General features: G+C 41.1%; 1 protein-coding gene across 1 annotated transcript; it reads left to right on the top strand.

Moving 5' to 3' along the window:
• Positions 1-1,099: 1,099 nt before the first annotated feature.
• Positions 1,100-15,220, top strand: LOC145766122 (nicotinamide/nicotinic acid mononucleotide adenylyltransferase 1-like). The gene is made up of 3 exons (XM_082577783.1): positions 1,100-1,103; positions 6,434-6,519; positions 14,372-15,220. The coding sequence occupies exons 1-3, from the start codon at positions 1,100-1,102 to the stop codon at positions 15,218-15,220; spliced, it is 939 nt and encodes a 312-aa protein (XP_082433909.1).
• The last annotated feature ends 6,307 nt before the right edge of the window (positions 15,221-21,527 follow it).

Raw genomic sequence — 21,527 nt, 5'->3', positions numbered from 1 at the left:
AAGTAAAATAGTCCGAGGTGAGGTCTTGGTGCGATGTTTCTGCTGATTAAACTCACGCTGCGAGTAAATCAAACAGGAAGAAATTTTGAACAATTTTTGTCCGAATTAAACGCTCATTTTGCGACGGCATTTGTATTGCCGTAGCAGAATGGCCATTATGACGTTTACGACGGCATTTACCACGGCAATTGCCGTGTGCCGCCGCTAATTTCGAGGACTATGTATTCTAATTTTAACAATGAGGATTATTGCGTTACATTGATCGTTTGTTAAAAAGAAACGTCACAAAGAAGCAAGTCTCGGCTGGGTTCCGCACGTGCTTAGGCGAATGTGGCGACCTTATTCACGCTGATACTGATAGAAATAGAGTTTCTGCACGGAAGGGAGCGTGTTAGACTAACACTAATTGTGTTAGTTAGCTTAGTTAACACTAACACTATTGAGGGCTAACACTATTGAGTCACTGATGCGGATTTGTCTGGACGGTCCTGAGCTGGAGATTTACGACCCCGCGCCGGCAGTAATCGCTTGGCACAACGATTCTATAACGCAAAAACCACGGAATAAGTGATCGTAGTTGCTTTTGTAATAAGGAAATTTGGATTGTTGTTTTCAATTGCGTTTATTGCGTCGTTACACGACTGTCATTAACGCACTGATTTATTTGCAAGCAATCTGCTCCAGTATACTTCAGGGTCGGTTAATTAAGCCATCAACCATTGCAGAGTTATTCTGTTGTAGAAAATCTTCTACAAACATGACTACACAATACTGTAGTGTGATTTTGTGCAAAATCTACTACATGCAAAAAATATGTCCGGTTGAGATATTAAATGTCCGCTGAAAGGGCCAGTCCGGTAGGACATGCATGACCGCCGGAAAAAAGTACAAATTTCGAGACCTGCATTAGCGCATACAATAACCATTTTTGAGTGTTCACTTTTTGGCAAGTTTTAAACGTACATATCCTTCATAGTTTATGCAGTTATTCTAAATATCCTACCAAATATTACTACTGCAATATGATCTGAAAAACTAATTGTACAACTGTAAATCAAGGATGTGTTTTAAGTTTGACAAAATACCTGAACACTTAAACATGGGTCAGCATCTTTTTTTATGAGGCATTGCAGTTATTTGTCTAAGTGTTCTGAAAGTGTCACACTCTGCCAGCACAGAAAAAAAATGAAAGCATCACAGTGCACTTGTGTAAGTGCAGGGCAATACAAGAGAATCCTTTAACTAAAAGCAAATTTCGGACAACATTAAGGGCCTATCCAGTAACTTACAGTAGGCCTACAGAGTACAGTACTTGAATCCACCCTTGAAAGCTCATGTGTGTTGCCTCAGTACTTTAAGTAAAAAAAAATTTTGTTTCCTTTTTTTTTGTATATATGCACATAAAATCCTAGTGATCTGTATATTCTTGCCACAAACCTATCATACCCTGAAAACTTTAAGGCCTGCATAAAATAATAAAAAGCTTTGCCTCAATAATTTTGAATAATAATTGAACATCTCATAGCGGTACTCAGCACTACCGGTACTTCACAAATTTTTCCACTCTGGTTTAACCATAGATGACTAATAACTAACTTACTATGATGGTTTAACCACCAGATTACACGACAACGGTCAAAGCAAGGCGATCTCTATAATTATAGAAATTAATAGAATATGTTATAGAGATCGTCTTGGGTCAAAGCTATGTAAGATATCTATGGTCAAAGCCAAAGGTTATCTCTCAGCATAGAGTCTATGCGGCACCCTGGTTGGGAACCACTGGCATAGACCACATAGACATCTTTGCTCTCAGCTACTGTTAACAAGGCTGCCAGGTCCACTTATGGAAGAAATGCCAAACAACTGATCAAAAAAGCCAAATGACCTAAAGAAATGCCAAATAGACAAAACGCTGCAAAATCGAAGGTTTGTTCATTAATAAGTAATGGATTCGGTAAAAATGGATAAAACTGCAACAAATCTCAGCCTACAATTGCTGCTATTGCACAACCCAGCTATCTTCATTCTTGAGAGTACCGTATTCTTCAGAAAAAAAGAATTTTGAAAAAGTGCTAAACAGGATTTTTTCATGCCAAACAACATAAAAAAAGCCAACCTGGCATCCCTGATCGTTAATAGTTTAACCATCAGTGTTGCCAGATATTCTTCTTCCACAGATTATTCATGTTCTGTCTGCTGTAATCTGCCATACGAACTCCCTCCATTTTGTTTTGACTTTTGTTTTTACTAACACTTCCGGCATGCTTTTGATTCCAGTAATTTGTTTGATATTGCCAAAAAAATTTTTTTCTTCTTGTTTTTGTGTTCGTTTGCCTTGCACTATCTCAGTCAACAATAAATTTTCTAACGAGTTGCTTCTTGCTATGTGTCCGAAATAGCCAGATAGACAGGGGAGGAAGACAAGGCACCTTCACGTGTGGTCACAGCGGTAAACCATAATCTCTTCGTGGGAAAATTGTAACGTAAGATTCCCAAATCCGTTCGTCTGCATGCAATGACCCAAAAATAAACACACTTTCGAAACGTCTATTCAAACAGTGTATTCCAGTAAAATTAGCCCGAGGCTATCGAAAATAGGTGTAACGCCTACACCTCTAAAAAAACTGTCACTACAATACAGATTAATTGGATAAAAGACGGAACTTTTGTCCAGCTAGCAAGCACTAAGCCAACAGTTAAATGTGCGGCCAACTTTCAAACAATCATTTTACGAATGACCAGAATAGATATCAATATCTCAAATTCACGTAGAAAGTAACTGTGACGCAATAAATGAAAGACAATTATGAAGTCATTCCAACAGGTGTTTAAGCTGATGTAATATTTCCTGTTTAAACAGGCCCAAACAGGTCTTATGAACGATGGTGCAATTTTGGCACATGCTTTAGGAATTTCCATGACGTAATATTCAGTAGACTTGAACGGTTTTATATGACGTTTGATTTGTACAGAGATTGGCCGTAACATAGCGGCCCCTAGTTATGACAGTCTAACATGGCATAACTAAAAAAGAATTGAAGGACAATCGTGAGCCAATGAATAAAACACACGATACACAAATTTTTTGAATCACTCACGTTTAAGTTAATACGCAAATACAAAGGGCATGCAAAGAATGAACAGCAATAAGAATAAACACGACGATACATGAAATTGGTACCATAGGTACACTCTAAATGACGCTATATACAATAGTTGCGATAATAACCGACTGTTCCGGGCTCAGACAAGTATCGGCCACCGCAGACAAAACCAGGCTCAAACCCTAACACTTAGGTGTTCTTTACGGGGGCGAGGCACGAAATATCCCTCAACACGTAGTCTACTTTCACTTTCCCCGTACTCTCATCATAGTTGCAGACGGCAACTTTGGCTCTACGAACCACAGGCTTCCCTTTCCTAATTTGTGGAACTACCTCATGCACCCTCCCAAGTTGATACTTCCCACGTTTACCAATGTCTTGGAGAGAACCTACCACTACAAGTTGACCAGGCTCCAAATTCTCGGCCATTTTTAGCCATTTTTTCCGGCCCTGAAGACCTGGCAAGTAAAAATCGATCCATTTATTCCAAAACTGCTGAGAAAGTGACAAATTGAACCGATAATCCCTTCTTAATTGGTCACGATCATGTGGTTGCCCAACAGCACAGTATGGGTCTAAGTATGGGGTCAAAAGTGAGGCAGGGGTGATGACAGTAAAATCCCTAGGGTCGTCACTCAAAGGTACCAAAGGGCGTTCGTTCACGATCCGAACGGCACTGCCTGTGTACGTAAGCAGTTCAATAAAATTGGGCTTACGAATTGAAGAGTCCAAAATGTGAAAAAAGTATTTGGTCACATCAGCCATGAAACCAAATCTTTCAAGCCGAAATCTAGCCAAGACATCTGCCAGAGGGTTTAACAAGTCAGACAATTCAGGACAAGAAGACATTACATCATTTACACAAGTTCCTCGGAATTCAGATTGTTTTAAAGCCTTCTTCTTTAAATCAGCAGCTCTATCTGACGCCAACACAAAATTGTTAGGTAAATCAATAACTTCCTTCAACGGAACAGGTATCTCAAATCGACCATCTTTCAACTCAATATTCGGTTCGACAAGTTCTCTAGCCAAAATATCATTGCGAGACAATTCACAGGTTTCATTTTGCAAAGTCAAATCCTGAATGACTTTATTCAGGTCTGCTATTTCCATATCGCGAGACTCAATTTTACGCTGAAAGCCAGAGATGACATCCGACTCTGAAGACGTCTGCACTCTGCACACGTTAGCAACGCTTTCAACTAAGGGTGACTTACCACCACAAGCCAACCAACCGAGAGGAGTGAGTAAAGCATGCGGTTCACTGCGATTTTCACCAACACGTTCTTCTTTTGTCCACATCAAATAAGCGTTGTCATTGCCAATCAGTACATCTACAGTACTACAATCATTCAAATGAAACATATTCACGTCATGAAATTGACGGAAACTACTTAAATCCTGCTTATGTGGTAAAGTCTTAACATCGTCAGCCCAAGCTGGGTTAACCACCGAAGTGATATCACAAAACAGTTCATTCGTCTCTAACGACTGAATGTTGAGTTTAACAAGTTCAGCACAAGTAGGTTTCTGACCAGCCAGAGTATCCATTTTAAACGACGCTTTATCATACGGTTTAAGACCAAGTTCGCACACCAAATCACTCGAAACAAACGTCAACTGCGAACCAGGATCATGCTGACAATACACCAACTTCGATTTGCCAGTCATTGGATTCAAAACACGAGCAGCAGTAACGCGGTTAAAGGCTGCTTTAACATTTCCAATCTTAACATTACGCACAGGAACTCTGGCACCAGCCTCATCTTTACCGACCGAATCCAGAGAATCACGTGACGTCACATAAAAATCATGCAGAAGAAAATAGTGTTTCCTATCGTTGGTAGGTCCACACTTACGACAGTTATTTGCATGATTACAGTCTCTAACCATATGCTGGCGCAAACAATTCAAGCATTTGCCAGCTTTCACAATGACATCTCTCCGATCTTTAGGTGTCAAGCGCAAAAATTCTTTACAATTAGACAAAAAATGATATTCAACTTGACCACGTGACGAACAACAAAAACATGCCGGTATGTCACTACGTCTGGCCACACCGCCGCGCGGTGCGCCAACAGCAGTCGAGTACTGCGAACTCCCTGAAATCACATTATCATGGGGTTTTACCGACGTCTGCCTAACCGGACATGAAGGCAATTTTTCTTTGCCAAACTTTTTAAAATGCTGCGACTCACCAGAATCGCCCATTAGCATAATGCTAAAATCAGTCGACTTGCGCGTTTCCTCCCGTACTACAAAATCAAACAAACTCTGAAAAGTAGGTTCCTCAGTGCTACCATACTGATCACCTAAAAAGTCAAGATAACGCTGCTTAGCGTCAAACGGGAGTCGCTTAGCCAAATCCAAAACAAAACGTCCTTCTAATTTATCACGCTGACCATAAGCTTTCGCGTAAAGCAAACACTGCGACAATTCATCTTTAAACTCTTTCAAATCACTTGAAGAGATAGAAGTCAATTTGCTACCATAGCGATACTTTCTAATTTCTGGTTCTGCGAAAAGACCTCCACGAACTCCAAAACGTTGGGACAAGCGAGCTAACGACATTTCTATCCTGTCTTCCTCTGACAAGCCAGGAGTGTCAGAAACCAAATTAGCAATCGTTTGTGCAGCTGTTCTAACACAAGCTGCTTGCAACAAAGTCAAACGAGTTCCCTTAAAGGGCGAAGCTGCCATCAAGGCCATAACACGATTTTTAAAGAAGACAAATGGCATATTATTACCATCGTAACCAATCAAGGCCGCCTTATCGAAGAACGTCCTACTATTTTGGTATTCAAAAAAGCAATCCTGCTGTTGAGAACTCGATTTAGCGGGAGAAGACAAGCTATATCCCTTAATGGGCTGAGTGGGCTCAGTCACATGCACAGCCCGATCACGATCCTCACATACGTTAAAATCAGGAGACACGATACGCCTCTCACAACCACCCAAATTACGTGTAGCTGGGCGATCAAAAACTAGCGGCGCTGAAAACTGTGAAGGGGGCAAAGCATTACTGCTAATGGCGGCCCCGTGACCTGTACGCTCTGGGGGAGGAGTTCGGTTGTAATTTGCAGACCTTGGCTCTACAGCCTTCGGAAGATCCTTAGCCGCGGCCCTGAGACCTCCTGAAACAGCTGGAAAACATGTGGATTGTACAGGTCCACTTACAGATTGAACAGGCGTCTGGAAAAGGTTAGGTAAATTAAACTGCGATTGATGTTCACTTCTGGAATGCCTAGAAGAGCCCTTCCTAGAGCTACGCCGGGAGCCCAACTCAGAACGATATTCAGCTAAAGCTACCTCCTTACGTTGTTCAGCCCTCAACTGTGCGTCTTTGAGTGCGAACTCAGCAGCTCTCGCTTCGGCTTTCGCGGCAGCCTCAGCTCGTACGGCCTCAGCTCTCGCGGCGGCCTCAGCAGCTCTCGCTTCGGCCTCAACTCGTATGGTCTCAGCTCTCGCGGCGGCCTCAGCAGCTCTCGCTTCGGCCTCAACTCGTATGGTCTCAGCTCTCGCGGCGGCCTCAGCAGCTCTCGCTTCGGCCTCAGCAGCTCTTGCTTCGGCCTCAGCTTGGATCTGGAGCTCCTCTCGTCTTAGCTGTAGGTTAATTTGTGCAACTATCCGTGACGAGCTCTCAGACATCCTAGTGCTTACATTTGAGGCGCTATCCTCAGGATGTATGTCAGCATCTAACCTATCTGAGAAATCACTTTCTTTTTGTTCGAAGTTATTTTTTAACGAGTTAAATTCGGGATCTACCCTATCACGAAGTTCTGCCAAGATTGCAGAGTTAACAATTTTACTCAAAAGAGCATGGAAATGCCTTAATTCCTCTTCTAAAGTAGATAAGTTAGATCTAAAAATTAACAGTTCCTGCTTATCACTCAAAGAACCTAGGGCCACAGAAAGTTTCCCAATTTGAGTCAAAATATCCCGTCTAAGATGCCGGGCCTCTCGAACTGACTTAGCCTCATCGTTAATGGGTCCCTCCCCAGAATGGCCTGCCCGACCGCAAAGAACATCATCAGGCTTAAACTCAGTCGAGTCGACGGCGGTCGAGTCCCTGTCACCACCGAGTGTAGACATATTAAATGTTAGGGCTAAATTTAACAATTAAAAAATTAAGTTACACAAACACACAAAATTACAGTAGTTATAAAAAACTTAACTGCAAAGACCGTAAAAATACAAAAAAGAATTTAAATGCACGATACCGTAGCTGTACGAGTATGTGAAGTCCAAACGTCCACAAAACTTGCTTGGATTCTTCCACTTGAATCTTCAAGCACAGATGGATTGCCTTTTAATCTTCTTTCTTGCCAATGAATGTCAATGTTATTTTTCTTCTGTACCAAACTGAGAAGAAATGTCTTTACTTTTTAGCTTAAAGTTCTTCAGTTGCCTACCGAGAAGAAATGTCTTTAATTTTCTTTGCTTCTTTAGACTACCAACCAATAAGATCTTCTTTTATTATTTCTTTGCTTCTAAGTGCTTCTTAGCCTACCAACTAACAAACTTCGTCTTTTATTTTTTATGCTTCTAAGTGCTTCTGTGCCAAACACTAGACAGAGAATCGTCTTTTATTTTTTCTTTATGTGCTTCTAGTGCTTCTTGGCCTACCAGCTAACAAGAACTCGTCTTTTATTTTTTATGGTTCTAAGTGCTTCTGTGCCAAACACTAGACAGAGAATCGTCTTTTATTTTTTATGGTCACAGCGGTAAACCATAATCTCTTCGTGGGAAAATTGTAACGTAAGATTCCCAAATCCGTTCGTCTGCATGCAATGACCCAAAAATAAACACACTTTCGAAACGTCTATTCAAACAGTGTATTCCAGTAAAATTAGCCCGAGGCTATCGAAAATAGGTGTAACGCCTACACCTCTAAAAAAACTGTCACTACAATACAGATTAATTGGATAAAAGACGGAACTTTTGTCCAGCTAGCAAGCACTAAGCCAACAGTTAAATGTGCGGCCAACTTTCAAACAATCATTTTACGAATGACCAGAATAGATATCAATATCTCAAATTCACGTAGAAAGTAACTGTGACGCAATAAATGAAAGACAATTATGAAGTCATTCCAACAGGTGTTTAAGCTGATGTAATATTTCCTGTTTAAACAGGCCCAAACAGGTCTTATGAACGATGGTGCAATTTTGGCACATGCTTTAGGAATTTCCATGACGTAATATTCAGTAGACTTGAACGGTTTTATATGACGTTTGATTTGTACAGAGATTGGCCGTAACAACGTGGTCCCCCCCGTCAGTAACATACAAAATTATACAAAATACGTATGCGAAACGAAGCTTGTCAAACAAGAGCTAATGAGACTGTTCAGCGCAGGGTCGGTAGGAAAATGCCCTTTTCAGGGCACGGCAGTGCTCGCACTGTCGAAAAGTACCGACGACCCACCGTACAGCAGCTGAACACCGAGGGCATCACGGCCAGCAAGCTCAACATCATCGAGCACCTGGCCACCAAGCATCAAGCCCTCATCATCCTCCTCCAGGAGACTCACTGTTCCTTTCCTGCTGCTTGCGTCACCTGCGCATCCCAAGAATCTGGAGAAGAGCCCTAGTGGTTGCAGTCCCAAAGCCGAAGAAGCCCCCAGGTGATCCGAAGAGCTATCGTCCCATCTCTCTGCTCTGTATCCCCTTCAAGATACTCGAAAGACTTATCTACGCCCGTGTCGAACCGATAATAGACCCTCAGCTCCCTCGGGAACAAGCCGGCTTTCGCCACGGAAGATCAACTGTAGACCAGGTCACTCTGATGACCCAAGACATCGAGGACAGCTTTTCGGCAAAAAAGAAGGCTGGCGCCGTGTTTGTCGATCTCACGGCTGCCTACGACACTGTATGGCACAGCGGCCTTACCTGCAAACTACTCCGTCTCCTTCCTGACAGGCACATGGTCCATATGATTATGGAACTTGTGCAAAACCGCAGAATTACCCTTTCCACCGGTAGCGGCCGACGAAGTAGACTACGTCGACTCAGGAACGGCGTCCCACAGGGCTCTGTCCTGGCTCCCCTCCTCTTTAACACTTACATCTATGACCTGCCTGACACCATCTCCAGGAAGTATGCTTATGCAGACGATCTGGCTCTCCTGCATCCAGCCGGAGATTGGCAGTCAATGGAGAGGAACCTAAGCCAGGACATGTCAACTATATCAACATATCTCCAGAAATGGAAGCTACAGCTCAGCAAGGCAAAGACAGTGTCGGCGGCCTTCCACCTAAACAACAAGGAAGCAAAACGTGAGATCAACATTACCACCGATGACGAACACCTCCCCTACTGCGCCGAACTCACCTACCTCGGCGTAACCCTGGACAGGTCACTCACGTACCGACGACACCTGGAGTCACTGCGCAAAAAACTATCTGCGCGTGTTGCACTTTTGAGGCGGCTGGCGGGTTCCGGTTGGGGAGCTGATGCGAAAACCCTTCGCACAGCTACCTTGGGCCTTGTCCATTCTACCGCTGAGTACTGCGCACCAGTGTGGTGCCGCAGCTCTCACACCCGCCACATTGACACCGCCATCAATGACGCACTACGCACTGTGACTGGATGCCTGCGTCCCACTCCAACGGACTGCCTTCCCATCCTTGCAGGCATCCAACCTGCTGAGCTTCGCCGTAAAGGAGCCATGATTTCCCTTGCTCGTCGCGCACTGGACCCCGACCACCTCCTCCACAGTACATTCCAGCGCCTACCTGGAGGACAGCAGCGACTGAAATCAAGACGCCCATTTGTGCCCGCCGCACGACAGCTTCTGAACAACGTTAAAGATCTTGGAATAAGTGCGGCACACTGGACGAACTACACATGGAACATGGAGTGGCAAAACAACACCTCCCGACTCCGTGATTTCCTACCCGACGTCGATCCCCACCCTCCGGGAATGTCCCTCGCAAGACTTGCGTGGGTCCGGCTTAACCGCCTACGAACCGGCGTCGGTCGCTTTCGTTCAGACATGTGCAAATGGGGCCTGGCTCCCTCACCGGGATGCGAGTGTGGCGCCACAGACCAGACAGTAGATCATGTCGTCCATGACTGCCCAATCCATCAACCACCACATGGAGCGCCTGGACTGAAGGCCCTGGATGACGAGACTGTCGAGTGGCTGATGACATCATGCCCAAACATATAGTCCAGAAGAACAGTTCATACGACGAAGAAGCCAGATAACCCAATATAATTAGAAAATAATAACTTCTGTACAGTTTTGGATTTATCTTCAGGATTTGTGTGCAGAGTAACCGCACGGAAAAGTTCACAAAAAAAAATTCCACGAGTTGAAGTGGTAGCCGCGTACAATGCGCGGTTGACAAAACTTACCTTTTTATTTAAATTTTCAATACTTGTTTGTTTGTTTGTTTGTTTATCTTTATCCTGCATTGCGGGAAAGCGGACTTGAGCGCTATGCATCGGTGTACGCCTTCCGACATACACCTGACCCACGCTGCAGCCGACGGCAATGTCTGTTTCCGGTTGTCTACTTTACTTATGACTTAAATTTGGTACTACCCATTACTCGAAATCGATCACTAGGTGGAGGCAATTATCCTAAAGTTTCTTGCCCAGAAAAACAACAGCAAGTGCGGGTGGCTGGAGTCGAACATGCAGGCTCTCGACTGCGAGCCCAACGCGCTAACCACTCGGCCACGGCTGCCGACACCTGGCCACGGCTGCCGACGGCTTGCTTGCTTGTGATCGTCGATGAGTATTCACAATTGGCTGTTGTAGAAATTGTCAATTCTATCAAAGCTTTAACATCTGTTATCCCAGTAGCCTAGTTGACAAAATAAGTCTCTATGATTAGAATTTCCCTTGTGCTTAAATCAAAAATTGGCCGCAGTTCAGTTCAGTTTGTTTTTATTTCTGACCATCACAACGAAAAACAATATAGGCTATACCAAACATAGCAGAGGTCCAGAAAAAAGCAGAAGCGACAAAACGCGGACGTTATAATAACGTGCATTAAAAACAGAGAGAGACTGTTCACTATTAAAAACAGAGAGAGACAGAGAGAGACTGTTCCATAACGTGCATTGTTAACTCACCATTGGTCACAGCGGTAAACCATAATCTCTTCGTGGGAAAATTGTAACATAGGCTAAGATTCTCGGATCCGTTCGTCTGTATGTAATGACCGAAAGAAACACTCTTCTGGAAACGTCTAGACGAGAATTGTATTTTTGTAAAAATAGCCACCGCCTGTCGAAATTGGGTGCAACGCGATACACCACTAAACTTGTCACTACAATGCAAGTTACTTGGATAAAAGACGGAAATTTTGTCCAGCTGGCAAGCACTAAGCAAAACAGTTAAATTTGCGACTAACTTCTTCAAGCAACAATTTTAAAATGACGAGAATAAATTGCGATATCTCAAACGCACGTAGGCAGTTACTGTGACGTAATAATCCATAAGCAATGATAAGATATTCAAGCAGCTGTTCAAGTTTGGCTCACACCTGTTCAGTGTTCAAGCCCGGCCAACACCTGTTCAAGTAATTAAAGATTTAACGATGATGTAATGTTATGCTGCAGCTGCAAACGGTTGTGCAATTCCAGATTTAACGTTTAGAATAATTTTTCTTTAACAACAACAAAAACGGTATCGTACTGTGGCGATCTCCCGTTTTCCACAAACAGGTGCCCTTCTTCAAGCGGGTAACAAGAAAAAAAACACACACACACACACACACACACACACACACACACACACAACAAATTCAAATTAAATTAAATAATCTCCCTACAAAAAGGCACTAGTTCTCGAGCTTGACCAGCCATTTCCTAGTCTGCTCCAAGATCAGCAAGAGGAAATTCGAGAGAGGCAGATTGATTGATTGAATCTTTATCCTCGGACTGGGAAAGCTTCTTGCAGAGCTTAATCCTGGCAGTTTCGCATACTTGTAGAGGCTTTGAATCACTGACGTAGGCCCGGTCACCGAGATTGACAGAGTAAAGTTTCCGATTGTTGAAGTCTTGTTGCCGGGGAACTATTCCATCCATTAGATGCCGCTGAATGGAGAGCAGTCCTTATAACGTGCGTTGCTCAAGCGCACACCCCGAGAGTCGAACCAGCGCCGGTTGATCTTGAAGCTTCTTCGTTCCAGAAATGACGCGCTAACCAATTGAGCTATCGGGGCTATCAGATCAGATTGAGGCAGCCAATAACCAAACTTTTACATCCACAGATTACCATCTACCGCGGTGGGTAAGTCCCTCGCTTCCGTGGTAGGTAGCTTCCATGTAAGTATGGTGTGCCTGCTGAGTGTTTGGGTGAGTAGACGGCTCCCGGAGCGGATGCACTAATGATGAGACAGGGAACAAATCCATTTCATATGGAAAATTGCAACCTGCAAGATGTAGGCCTAGTGGTATCCATTTTGAACTCTGAGCGTTGCGCAAAAAAAAAAACAAAAAAAAAACAGCCTCATGGACGAAACACGTGTCTATCGCTGTCAATTCTTGCTACAAATCGTCTGCCGAGAAACATGAAAGTTTGTCTTTGCTTTTGCGGGGTGGAAACTGACTTGATGACCTCGCTCGATAAGGTCATTCTCTTCCTTCTTCTCTTATTGACTAAGATCCCAATGTAATGTCGTGATATGTTGAGAAAAAATAAATGAACCAGTGGCGCAAACACTCAAGGATGATTCAAAGATACGATTTTATAAACAGATCAAACACAGAATTTGGCAAGAAGTCCATGCAGGTATTGGGACCAATGCTCTGGTCAGAGGTTCCAAGCAGGCTAAAAAACTTATCATTTCATTGTTTCAAAAAAGAGATCAAAACGTTAATTTTACAAAGCTACAGTGCATCGTAAGTGATATGTTATGGAAACCAACTTGTCAGTTGCTTCTTTATTATTCTCTGCTTGCTTCATGGAATTTTGTGTTTTGGCCTACGTTATCATCAATATGTTTTTTTTTTTTGTGTGCGTATGCTGTTGTTGAAGCGCGGGAACGTTTCAATTATTATTTTTTTCTTGTAAGCTTATTTTAAATGGCAAAATCGTAATTTCCGTAGGGTGGCAATTGACTAGTAGACCGTATGGTCGTCTCATTGTCTCCCTGTCGGTATGGGAACTTGTGTAACTTTTGTACTGTGTATATTGCATATTTCAAACATGTACCTATGTTCCTGTTACTGACAAATAAAACATTGATTGATTGATTGATTGGGAAATGATTAAATGAAGCGTCATCTGGCAATACCATTGCTGAGATTAAACAAAGAGTTGCCAGATTGGACTTTTTATGGCCAAATTTGTGGAATTTGGCTTTTTTTAGAGTCTGGTACTCTGTTGGTCTTAAAAATTATATGACGTAATATGACGCCTGCGTCGAGTCAGACTGCGCTCACACTCTAAGCTATCCAGTGGTGCCAGATGTCGCCACTGTAGCGGATTAAAACTCATCTGCTACAGTTCTTTTATACTTGCTATTTTTCGGACTCTTTCAGAAATATTTTTGCCACAATTTATTAAAACCCGCTACATGTCATAAAGTATCAATAAATATGAATAATATGGACATTACTTTAATAGAAACAGGTAAATATTCATTTGGCATTTTTTTATCTGCCCGCCACGTTAGCTCAGTGGTTACGTGCCCGGCTCAAGATCACGCTGTGCTGGTTTGACGCTCGAGGTATGTGTTTGAGCAGCGCATTTCAGGACTGCTCTCCATTCTGCGGAACCTAGTGAATGAAATAATTTCCCCGTAATAACACTTCAAAAAGCGGAAGACTTCACTCTGCCAATCTCGGTAACCGACCCTGTGTCAAGAACCTCTACAAGTATGCAAAACTACCAGGAAAAACCAATCAAGGCTTTGTCAATCCGAGGATAAAGATTCAAAACCAACAAGCTAATATTTTCCTTGTTTGGCCTTTTTTGTATTATTTTGGCTTTAAGACATTTTCATAGTCTGCCAACTCTGTTGCTGAATGCTGACATTTGATAAGAACAAATCCAAGCTCGGATTCTGCCACATTGAGTCACGACTTACTATGCTTATTCTATTTTGTTCGATTTTGGCTTATTTTTGGCCTTTTTTACCTATTTGGCCTCAAGTTGGCCTATTTTTTTTGGTGAGTTTGCCCTTTTTTTTGCAAATTTCAGTCTGGCAACTTTGTCTGTGAACCTGTTTAGTCTGAGTTTTTTTGGAAGTGCGTTGTGCAGTGCAACTAAATTTTATGTCAGTTGAAATTTGCGCTAATGCAGAAGTTACTTCCTGTTCGAAAAGTTATTAAAGATATCAAAATAATGTCTTCAATAACAAGTCAATCAACAAGTAAACAAAGTTCAAGAAGTTTCATATCACAAGATGATGGCAAAGGTATTGTACCAAGTCAAGCATTGTCTAACAAGCAAGAAGTAACTTTGGTTGCCTGTGGTTCTTTCAATCCAATTACAAATATGCATTTAAGAATGTTTGAACTGGCGAGAGATTATTTACATAGGCATCATCCAGAGTACTCTGTTGCACAGGGTTTTATTTCTCCTGTATCTGATGGGTATGGTAAGGCAGACTTGGTGCTTGGATATCACAGAAAGAAAATGTGTGAACTTGCTGTTGCAAGCAGCTCATGGATAAGAGTAGTGAATTGGGAGTTGAATAAAGAAGAGTGGACACCAACTGTGGAAGTTTTAAATCACTATGAAAGTGTTGTGAATGAAAATAAAAAGCTAAACAGGAAGGTGATGCTTTTAGGAGGGGCAGATTTTTTAGAATCATTTTTCATTAAAGATTTGTGGTTGGAAAAAGATATAAGAGCGATTGTTCAACATCATGGATTGTTGATAATCACTCGTCCTTCTTTTAATCCCGTTAAAGCGATCAATCAATCAGATTTGTTGTTTGAGCTAGAAAAAAACATTCATATAATTCCTGAATTAATTACAAATGATACAAGTTCAACAAAAATTCGGCAAGCGATTCGAAGAAAACAAAGCATTAAATATTTAATACCTGATGCAGTGGTAGACTACATATCTGAAAATAAACTGTACTGTCGCACTACAAATGCTGTTTCCAGTGTATTAGCACCAATCAAACGACATCAAACTTAACACATCAGTAGCTAAATGTATATTAATAATTAGGCTTTATTGCTCTGTATTCCAATGCAGGCCTCGAAATTCGTTTTTGTTGACGGCGGACAAACGTGTCCAGTCTGAGCAGCTATCTCGGCGGACAAATTAAGTCTCACCGCGGACACACCAGTTTTAGCGTTGATCACCATGCTTAATCACTTTATCTTGAAAATTCTTCGCCATTTGAGAACTGTAGCTACGGTTTAGAAAGCTTTTTAAAATTTCAGCAAAGTCACTCTGAAAGGCTTTTATCAGACCAACGACGTGCGCTTGAAAAGTCAAAGCGCCGTGTAACTGCTCAAGACGCCGCTTAACTGATTAACTTCCACCGAATGAGGTCGTGTGGCTTCTTGCGTCACAATGCTCTAGGCACCAGTCAGAAAAACTTCTACACTAACGCTACTATTTTCTGCTGTGCAAAGTTTCACTAGGCCTTTTCTTTAAGTTTTTTTTTGCGTATCATGTGAGCGAAAGTGAATTTTCCCTGGGCCTTTTCTTTCTTACAATAATACCAAAACTTAACAAATTTTGCTGCATCTTGCTGTAATAGTCTACTGTACTCGTATAATCTAATTTTGTAATCAACCTTGCCTTATCAATATTACTCGGATATCAAAGCCAGACATTGTGACGTAAAACTTGAACAAAGTTGCGCTGATTAGTCTGGAAGTATATTGATTAGTGTGATCTTAATAATTAGGCCTATCCGTACTCCCATCGATTCTTAGCAAAGAATTCACCTTTGTTACCCTGATTCAATGTCATCAATTGTTGAAGCAACATAAAAATCGAACGTTTTCCTGCTTGAATGGAAGCTACCCAGACAACAAAATCTATCATTTTTACATTGATTCAGCCCTCGAAATTAGCTTCCATATACGACGGCAAAAACTTTGCCGCCGCCAAATCAGCAAACCTTGGATTGCGGCGGCAATTGCCGTATGCTTTAAAGTTTAAACAAACGAAATTTTATGCGCTTATTCTTCGTGTTTCATACGGCGGTAGCGGAGAGCATCACGCAAGCTATTTTATGCGCTGACAATGCTCAATTGTGAACTGTAAAAAGTTTGCAACGTTGTAAATACTGGCTTAATTGTTACGAAAAAGTTATTCTTTCATAGAATGCTTATTGTTTACCGGTGTCGTTGCGAATATAAATCATGGTGAAGGATACAGTTAAAAAGTGGAATTTACCTGCTATAGGTTATCAAACAAAGGAAACAGAAGGAAAAGTTAGCGTGGTATTTTGCAAAATTTATAAAGAATTTTATGACGGAAACAAATCGGAATTAGAAAAGCTACGGGGTCAAGTTAAAAAAGTAGAACAAAATTGGATAAATGGTTCTTCGGCAGTAAAATAATGCTTCCGATCATATGGCATCGCGTGTTCACGAACGGGCAGTTTTGCGTCTTCAATTATTCCAGTGACGACGCGACAACCTCATCCTCCGATATAGCATTTGATGATTCCGATTCGGACTAGTTCTTTATCCAACAGACTTTGTGTTGCTCGCACGCAGTATCCCAATTGTGTCTAAATTATGTTAGTATAAACGTAAATCGAGCCAATCTTCTCGCAAGGAGCTATTAATTTGTCACCGGTACCTGTTTGAGCAATTAACTTTATTTTATGATGGTTCAACGCTGGGTTTTTTTTTTCGGTCATTTATCGGTCATTGACCGATTTTTTAGCAAAATGTCCGAAAAAAATATAGTCAATTCGGTCAAAATGTCCGCAAAATATATAGTCAAGTCGGGTGTTGCAAGGTTGAGTTTCGCTGATGAACGTTGAAGAAAGTTTTCTCAGTTAAAACACGACAACGTTTCTCAGCGAAACTTAATGTTGTAGCTCATAGGCGCCTAACTATTTTTTTGGCCGTGGGTGCGAAAGCGTGTTTCATCAGCAGCAACGTAAATTCAGCAAAATGTCACGCAGATGGATGACGTAATTATGTCGTCACACTAGGATTGCTTTTATTGCCACACTCGCAGTTATCGCTACGTTCGACCTACCGTTTATAAACAAAACTCGACCACTTCGGTTAAGCAAACACATGCCATGCGTTTACGTAGGCTAGCGGTTGATGGACTGCGACTCTTTAAGCTAAGCACAACATAAAGTTTAGCAACGAATTAGATTTATTACCATGAAACAAGAGACGAAAAAGTTTACTAAAAAGTAAAAGGTGTACTGTAAATGGAATGACAATGTCTTGAAAATGGAATGCAAATACTAACTTGATTATATGCTTGAAAATGTACCTGTTGAAAGTAAAATCATTCACGTTTACATCAATTCAACAGCACGTCACCTTGAATAAATTTAAAAGTTACTGGCATCCGTAAACAGCCCTTGAAAAATAGTTACGGACAGACGTTTGATTAAGTTTTCGACTTGACATAGCTCCCTTTTGACTACAATATCGCAACTTATGACTGACCTGTTTTCGCGTTGCAGATGAAACAAAAGATGCGCATATTCCCCGCCTTTGATCGGGTTTCTATGGCAACGGTCGTGTGTGCGCCATGCAGTTTGAGCGAGTCCGTTACTGCGTTGATTATGTCGCGTGTGCGCAATGCGGTTTGAACTAGCCCTTGTTGCGTTGGTTGGTGGTTACGTCGTGCCGAGACTTCAAGTTCATTTTCACAGCGAGCGATTCACTGCCGCGACAATTCACTGTAAAGGTTTCGACTTTCGAAAGCAACATCGAGTCTGTTTGCAAGCGCATAAAGCCAAACGCACGCTCTCCGTCTACGTAGCAAATTATGTTGTTTTTGGGTGCATTCAACATCTGATGACATTGAATCGACACAAAATGGTAGATTTTTGCTATGTCGCAAGCAGCAAAATCAGTCATTTTTACATTGATTCAACATCTGCAGACGTTAAATCAATGTAAAAATGACAGATTTTGTCTGGTGTGGAATTGTAGCATCCTACTCGTTCTAGTGATTATTTATCGCGAAGCTGTTGCGGTTTGCTTTCAAAAAATGTTGTCCTGCTGCCGATCGCTAGTTCATCTATTGTTTTATGTATCAATACAGCATAAAAAGTTGGCGCCTATGTTGTAGCTAGTCAGGAAGTGCAAATTTTGGTTTGTATCAGCTACTTGAAAGGAAATATTTTCATCAGAAAAAATGACCGAAATAAATAAAAAATGACCGAATTTTTTCAAGTCATTTCGGACAAATGACCGAAAAGTTTCAGCGAAAAAAAAACCCAGGTTCAACGTCGCTAGATGTCGAAAAACAAACGTAAATTTCTTCTTGGGCATTGTTGTTACCCAGGCAGCAAAATTTGTTATTTTTGCATTGATTTTGCATCTGTAGACGTTGAATCGATGTAGAAATGATGGTTTTGCTGTCTGGGTGCACAATATAACCCGCCGGGAAAATTAAATCGATTTGTGCTGACTCGAACGTTGAATCAACCCAAAATTAACTTACTTTCCCCCTGAGTTATTTGACATGAATTAACGCAACAGCGTGCGTATTGCGTTGCTCGCTTTATCGCTACTTTTAGTATTATTACATCACAACAAATCAAACGATGCGGTCGTGATAGACTACTCTAGTATATTTTTCCCTTCTCGTTTTACATGTTTTGGTACAATTTTGTCGTAATAAACGTTCACAGCAATTGCCGAGGCAATTTCAACTTTGGCCGTTTGGCCTCAGCAAAGTTTTTGCCTAGTAAAAATATGCTATAAAATATAATATTTTCGAAGACTGCGTGAGTGTTCACAGCAAGTAAAGTGGTCCGAGGTGGGGTCTTGGCACGATGTTTCTGCTGATTAAACTCCGGCTGCGAGTAAATAATACAGGAAGAAATTTTGAACAATTTTTGTCTTAATTAAGTGCTCATTTTGCGGCGTCATTTTTATTGCTGTAGCAGAATGGCCATTGGCCATTATGACGTTTACGGTGGCATTTACCACGGCAATTGCCGAGTGCCGCCGCTAATTTCGAGGACTGTTGATTCAACGTCTGCGTCTACATTGAATTAATATAAGAATGATAAATTTCGTTGTCTGGGTGAGAGATACAGTATTCACATTTTCTAGATGTGCGGGAAATTATATTATCGCAACAATTGTTAGTACTATGCAGTAGGGTGTAACATTTTTCCAAAAGTATGGCAATAATATGTTCTATCGATGGGAAGTGGTGATACTAAAATGTTCTAAAAAGATTTTTGACAATAAATTAATTTTTGAGGTTCCACACTCAAGTTGAAAATATTCATATTTTTAGCTATAAAATGTCGCGCGACCTATTCATACTGTTGTTTTTGGCAAGGTCTTTGTTGTTGTAGAACAGTTGTATATGTGTAAGACAGTTTTAAGTTTGTCTGGTCATTAAAAATAACTAAGTTGACATCTTCTTAGCTTTCTTGGCCTAAATTTAAAGGCATAAAGAATTTCAAAAACTCTTAATTTAACAACATTTTACCGTAAAATGCAAACGGTGATATCTAAAGTAAAACGAATATTAAGGCAGCAGATATGTTTAATTTGCACAAAGCAACATGTCCGAGAAAAATAACCAACAAAAAATCCAATTGGAATCAAAAGACAAATCAACTCTTATTTTATTTCCTTTGAACAACGAAGCTGTCATGCTTGTCGCAAATCCTCTAACAACATTGTCTATTTTCAGTATCTTTTCATTATCCATGAAATCTTCACTATTAACCACCTTCTTTTCCTGCATGCATTTTTTACACACCCAATTAGCCTTTCATTTGCCATTTGATTGTTTTTGAAGGATTTCCAATCACCACTCACCAGGTGTACCAATTGAAATAGCTGGAGAACATTTACTGGTAATATCAAAAGCGATTTCAAAGGCCTATTTGTCCAAACAAGTTTCTGGGTGTCAATTGATAAAACAGAAATTTTCTTAACATTTTCAACACTAACAGGTGGTTGGTCTAATTTGGTGGTGTTTAGTCAAAACCTTGCTCTCCAGGTAAGACCAGATGCCAAAGTTTAGAGGGTTCAGGTCTGGGGATGAAGGAGGACATTCTTCCTTGAAAATAAAGCACCGCACAGAACATTGGCTGAAAGCCAGTTTTGTGTTCTCTTAGCTCCATGTGAAGGGGCAGAATCTTGTTGGAATGACCAATTCCATTTTTTGAAGTGTTTCTTTGTCTGGCAAGGCAACAATGAACCCTCAAGAATATCATTTCGGTGGTTTTCTTGGTTCAATTTTACTCTTTGGTCCACAAAAATCAGTAGATTACTTCCTGAGTCGTTGACTGCAGCCCACACCATCACTGATGCCGCCCTTGTCTCCAAGTGACTACCCGGGGTTCAACGTCACCATCTCTTGATCAAACACGATCATTCTGACTGTTAAAATGATGCTGGACATCAAATTTCTTCTCATTGCTGAACACAAGATTTGACAGCGTGGCTCCTCCTTTAATGCGTGAGAGCAGAATTCTGGCTCTGGAGAGACGTTTCTCAATGGTATTGGCACTTAGCAACTGTTTCTTCTTGTGTTTGAATGGGCTCATCTTCAAATCCTTCTTGAGAACTGTGAACATGGTGCCATAGGCCACGTTGGCCTCCTTTGCCAGTTTTTGAACCAATCAAACCAAGGAAACATAAACGACAAACAGTTGCTAATAATGCATTAATGTATGTTTGTAGAAATTTCACAGTTGATGACAATTGTAGCTACTAAAAGAAAGTGCGAAGATGTAAAAAAAAATACTGCAAATGTTGTATGCACATTAGGTTATTTACAGAATAATACAGTAGGTACACACAAAAAAAATGTTGCAAAACATGATTTGATAGGTATTATAGAATAGGTATAACATTTCGATAATATAATACGTAATATTATGCGTCCTTTTCCTACAATTTGCAATTATTTGTAAACAAAAAATTAAGTATAAAACATAAATAAACCCCTATTTTACCTAATTTGCATATCCGAAAGCACTATATTTCAACCTGAGTGTGGAACTTTAAAAAATCGTTTTTAATCCCTAAAAATTGGTTTCTGCTATCAGTGAGGCATTTCCCACCTGTTAGAAACATTATTGATACAAGGTGAAAATATTTTTCAAAAAGTGTTACACCCTACTATGCAGTGACGATTTGTATCGCTGTTCCTGTGTTATTTTTCGGTGGACAAATATGACCGATCTAGACGTACTTCCCGCGGACATCACATGCTGTGATGGCGAACATGACCGCCGTGTCCGCCGTGAATTTCGAGGCCTGCCAATGTAACACTTTATCTAGAGATGTGTCGATATTACTTTTTA

This window comes from Aplidium turbinatum, chromosome 1 (genome assembly GCF_918807975.1).
Source record: "Aplidium turbinatum chromosome 1, kaAplTurb1.1, whole genome shotgun sequence".
NCBI lineage: Eukaryota > Metazoa > Chordata > Ascidiacea > Aplousobranchia > Polyclinidae > Aplidium > Aplidium turbinatum.
The sequence above is the reverse complement of the archived record's forward strand: the minus strand, read 5'-3'. Positions and strand labels throughout refer to the sequence as shown.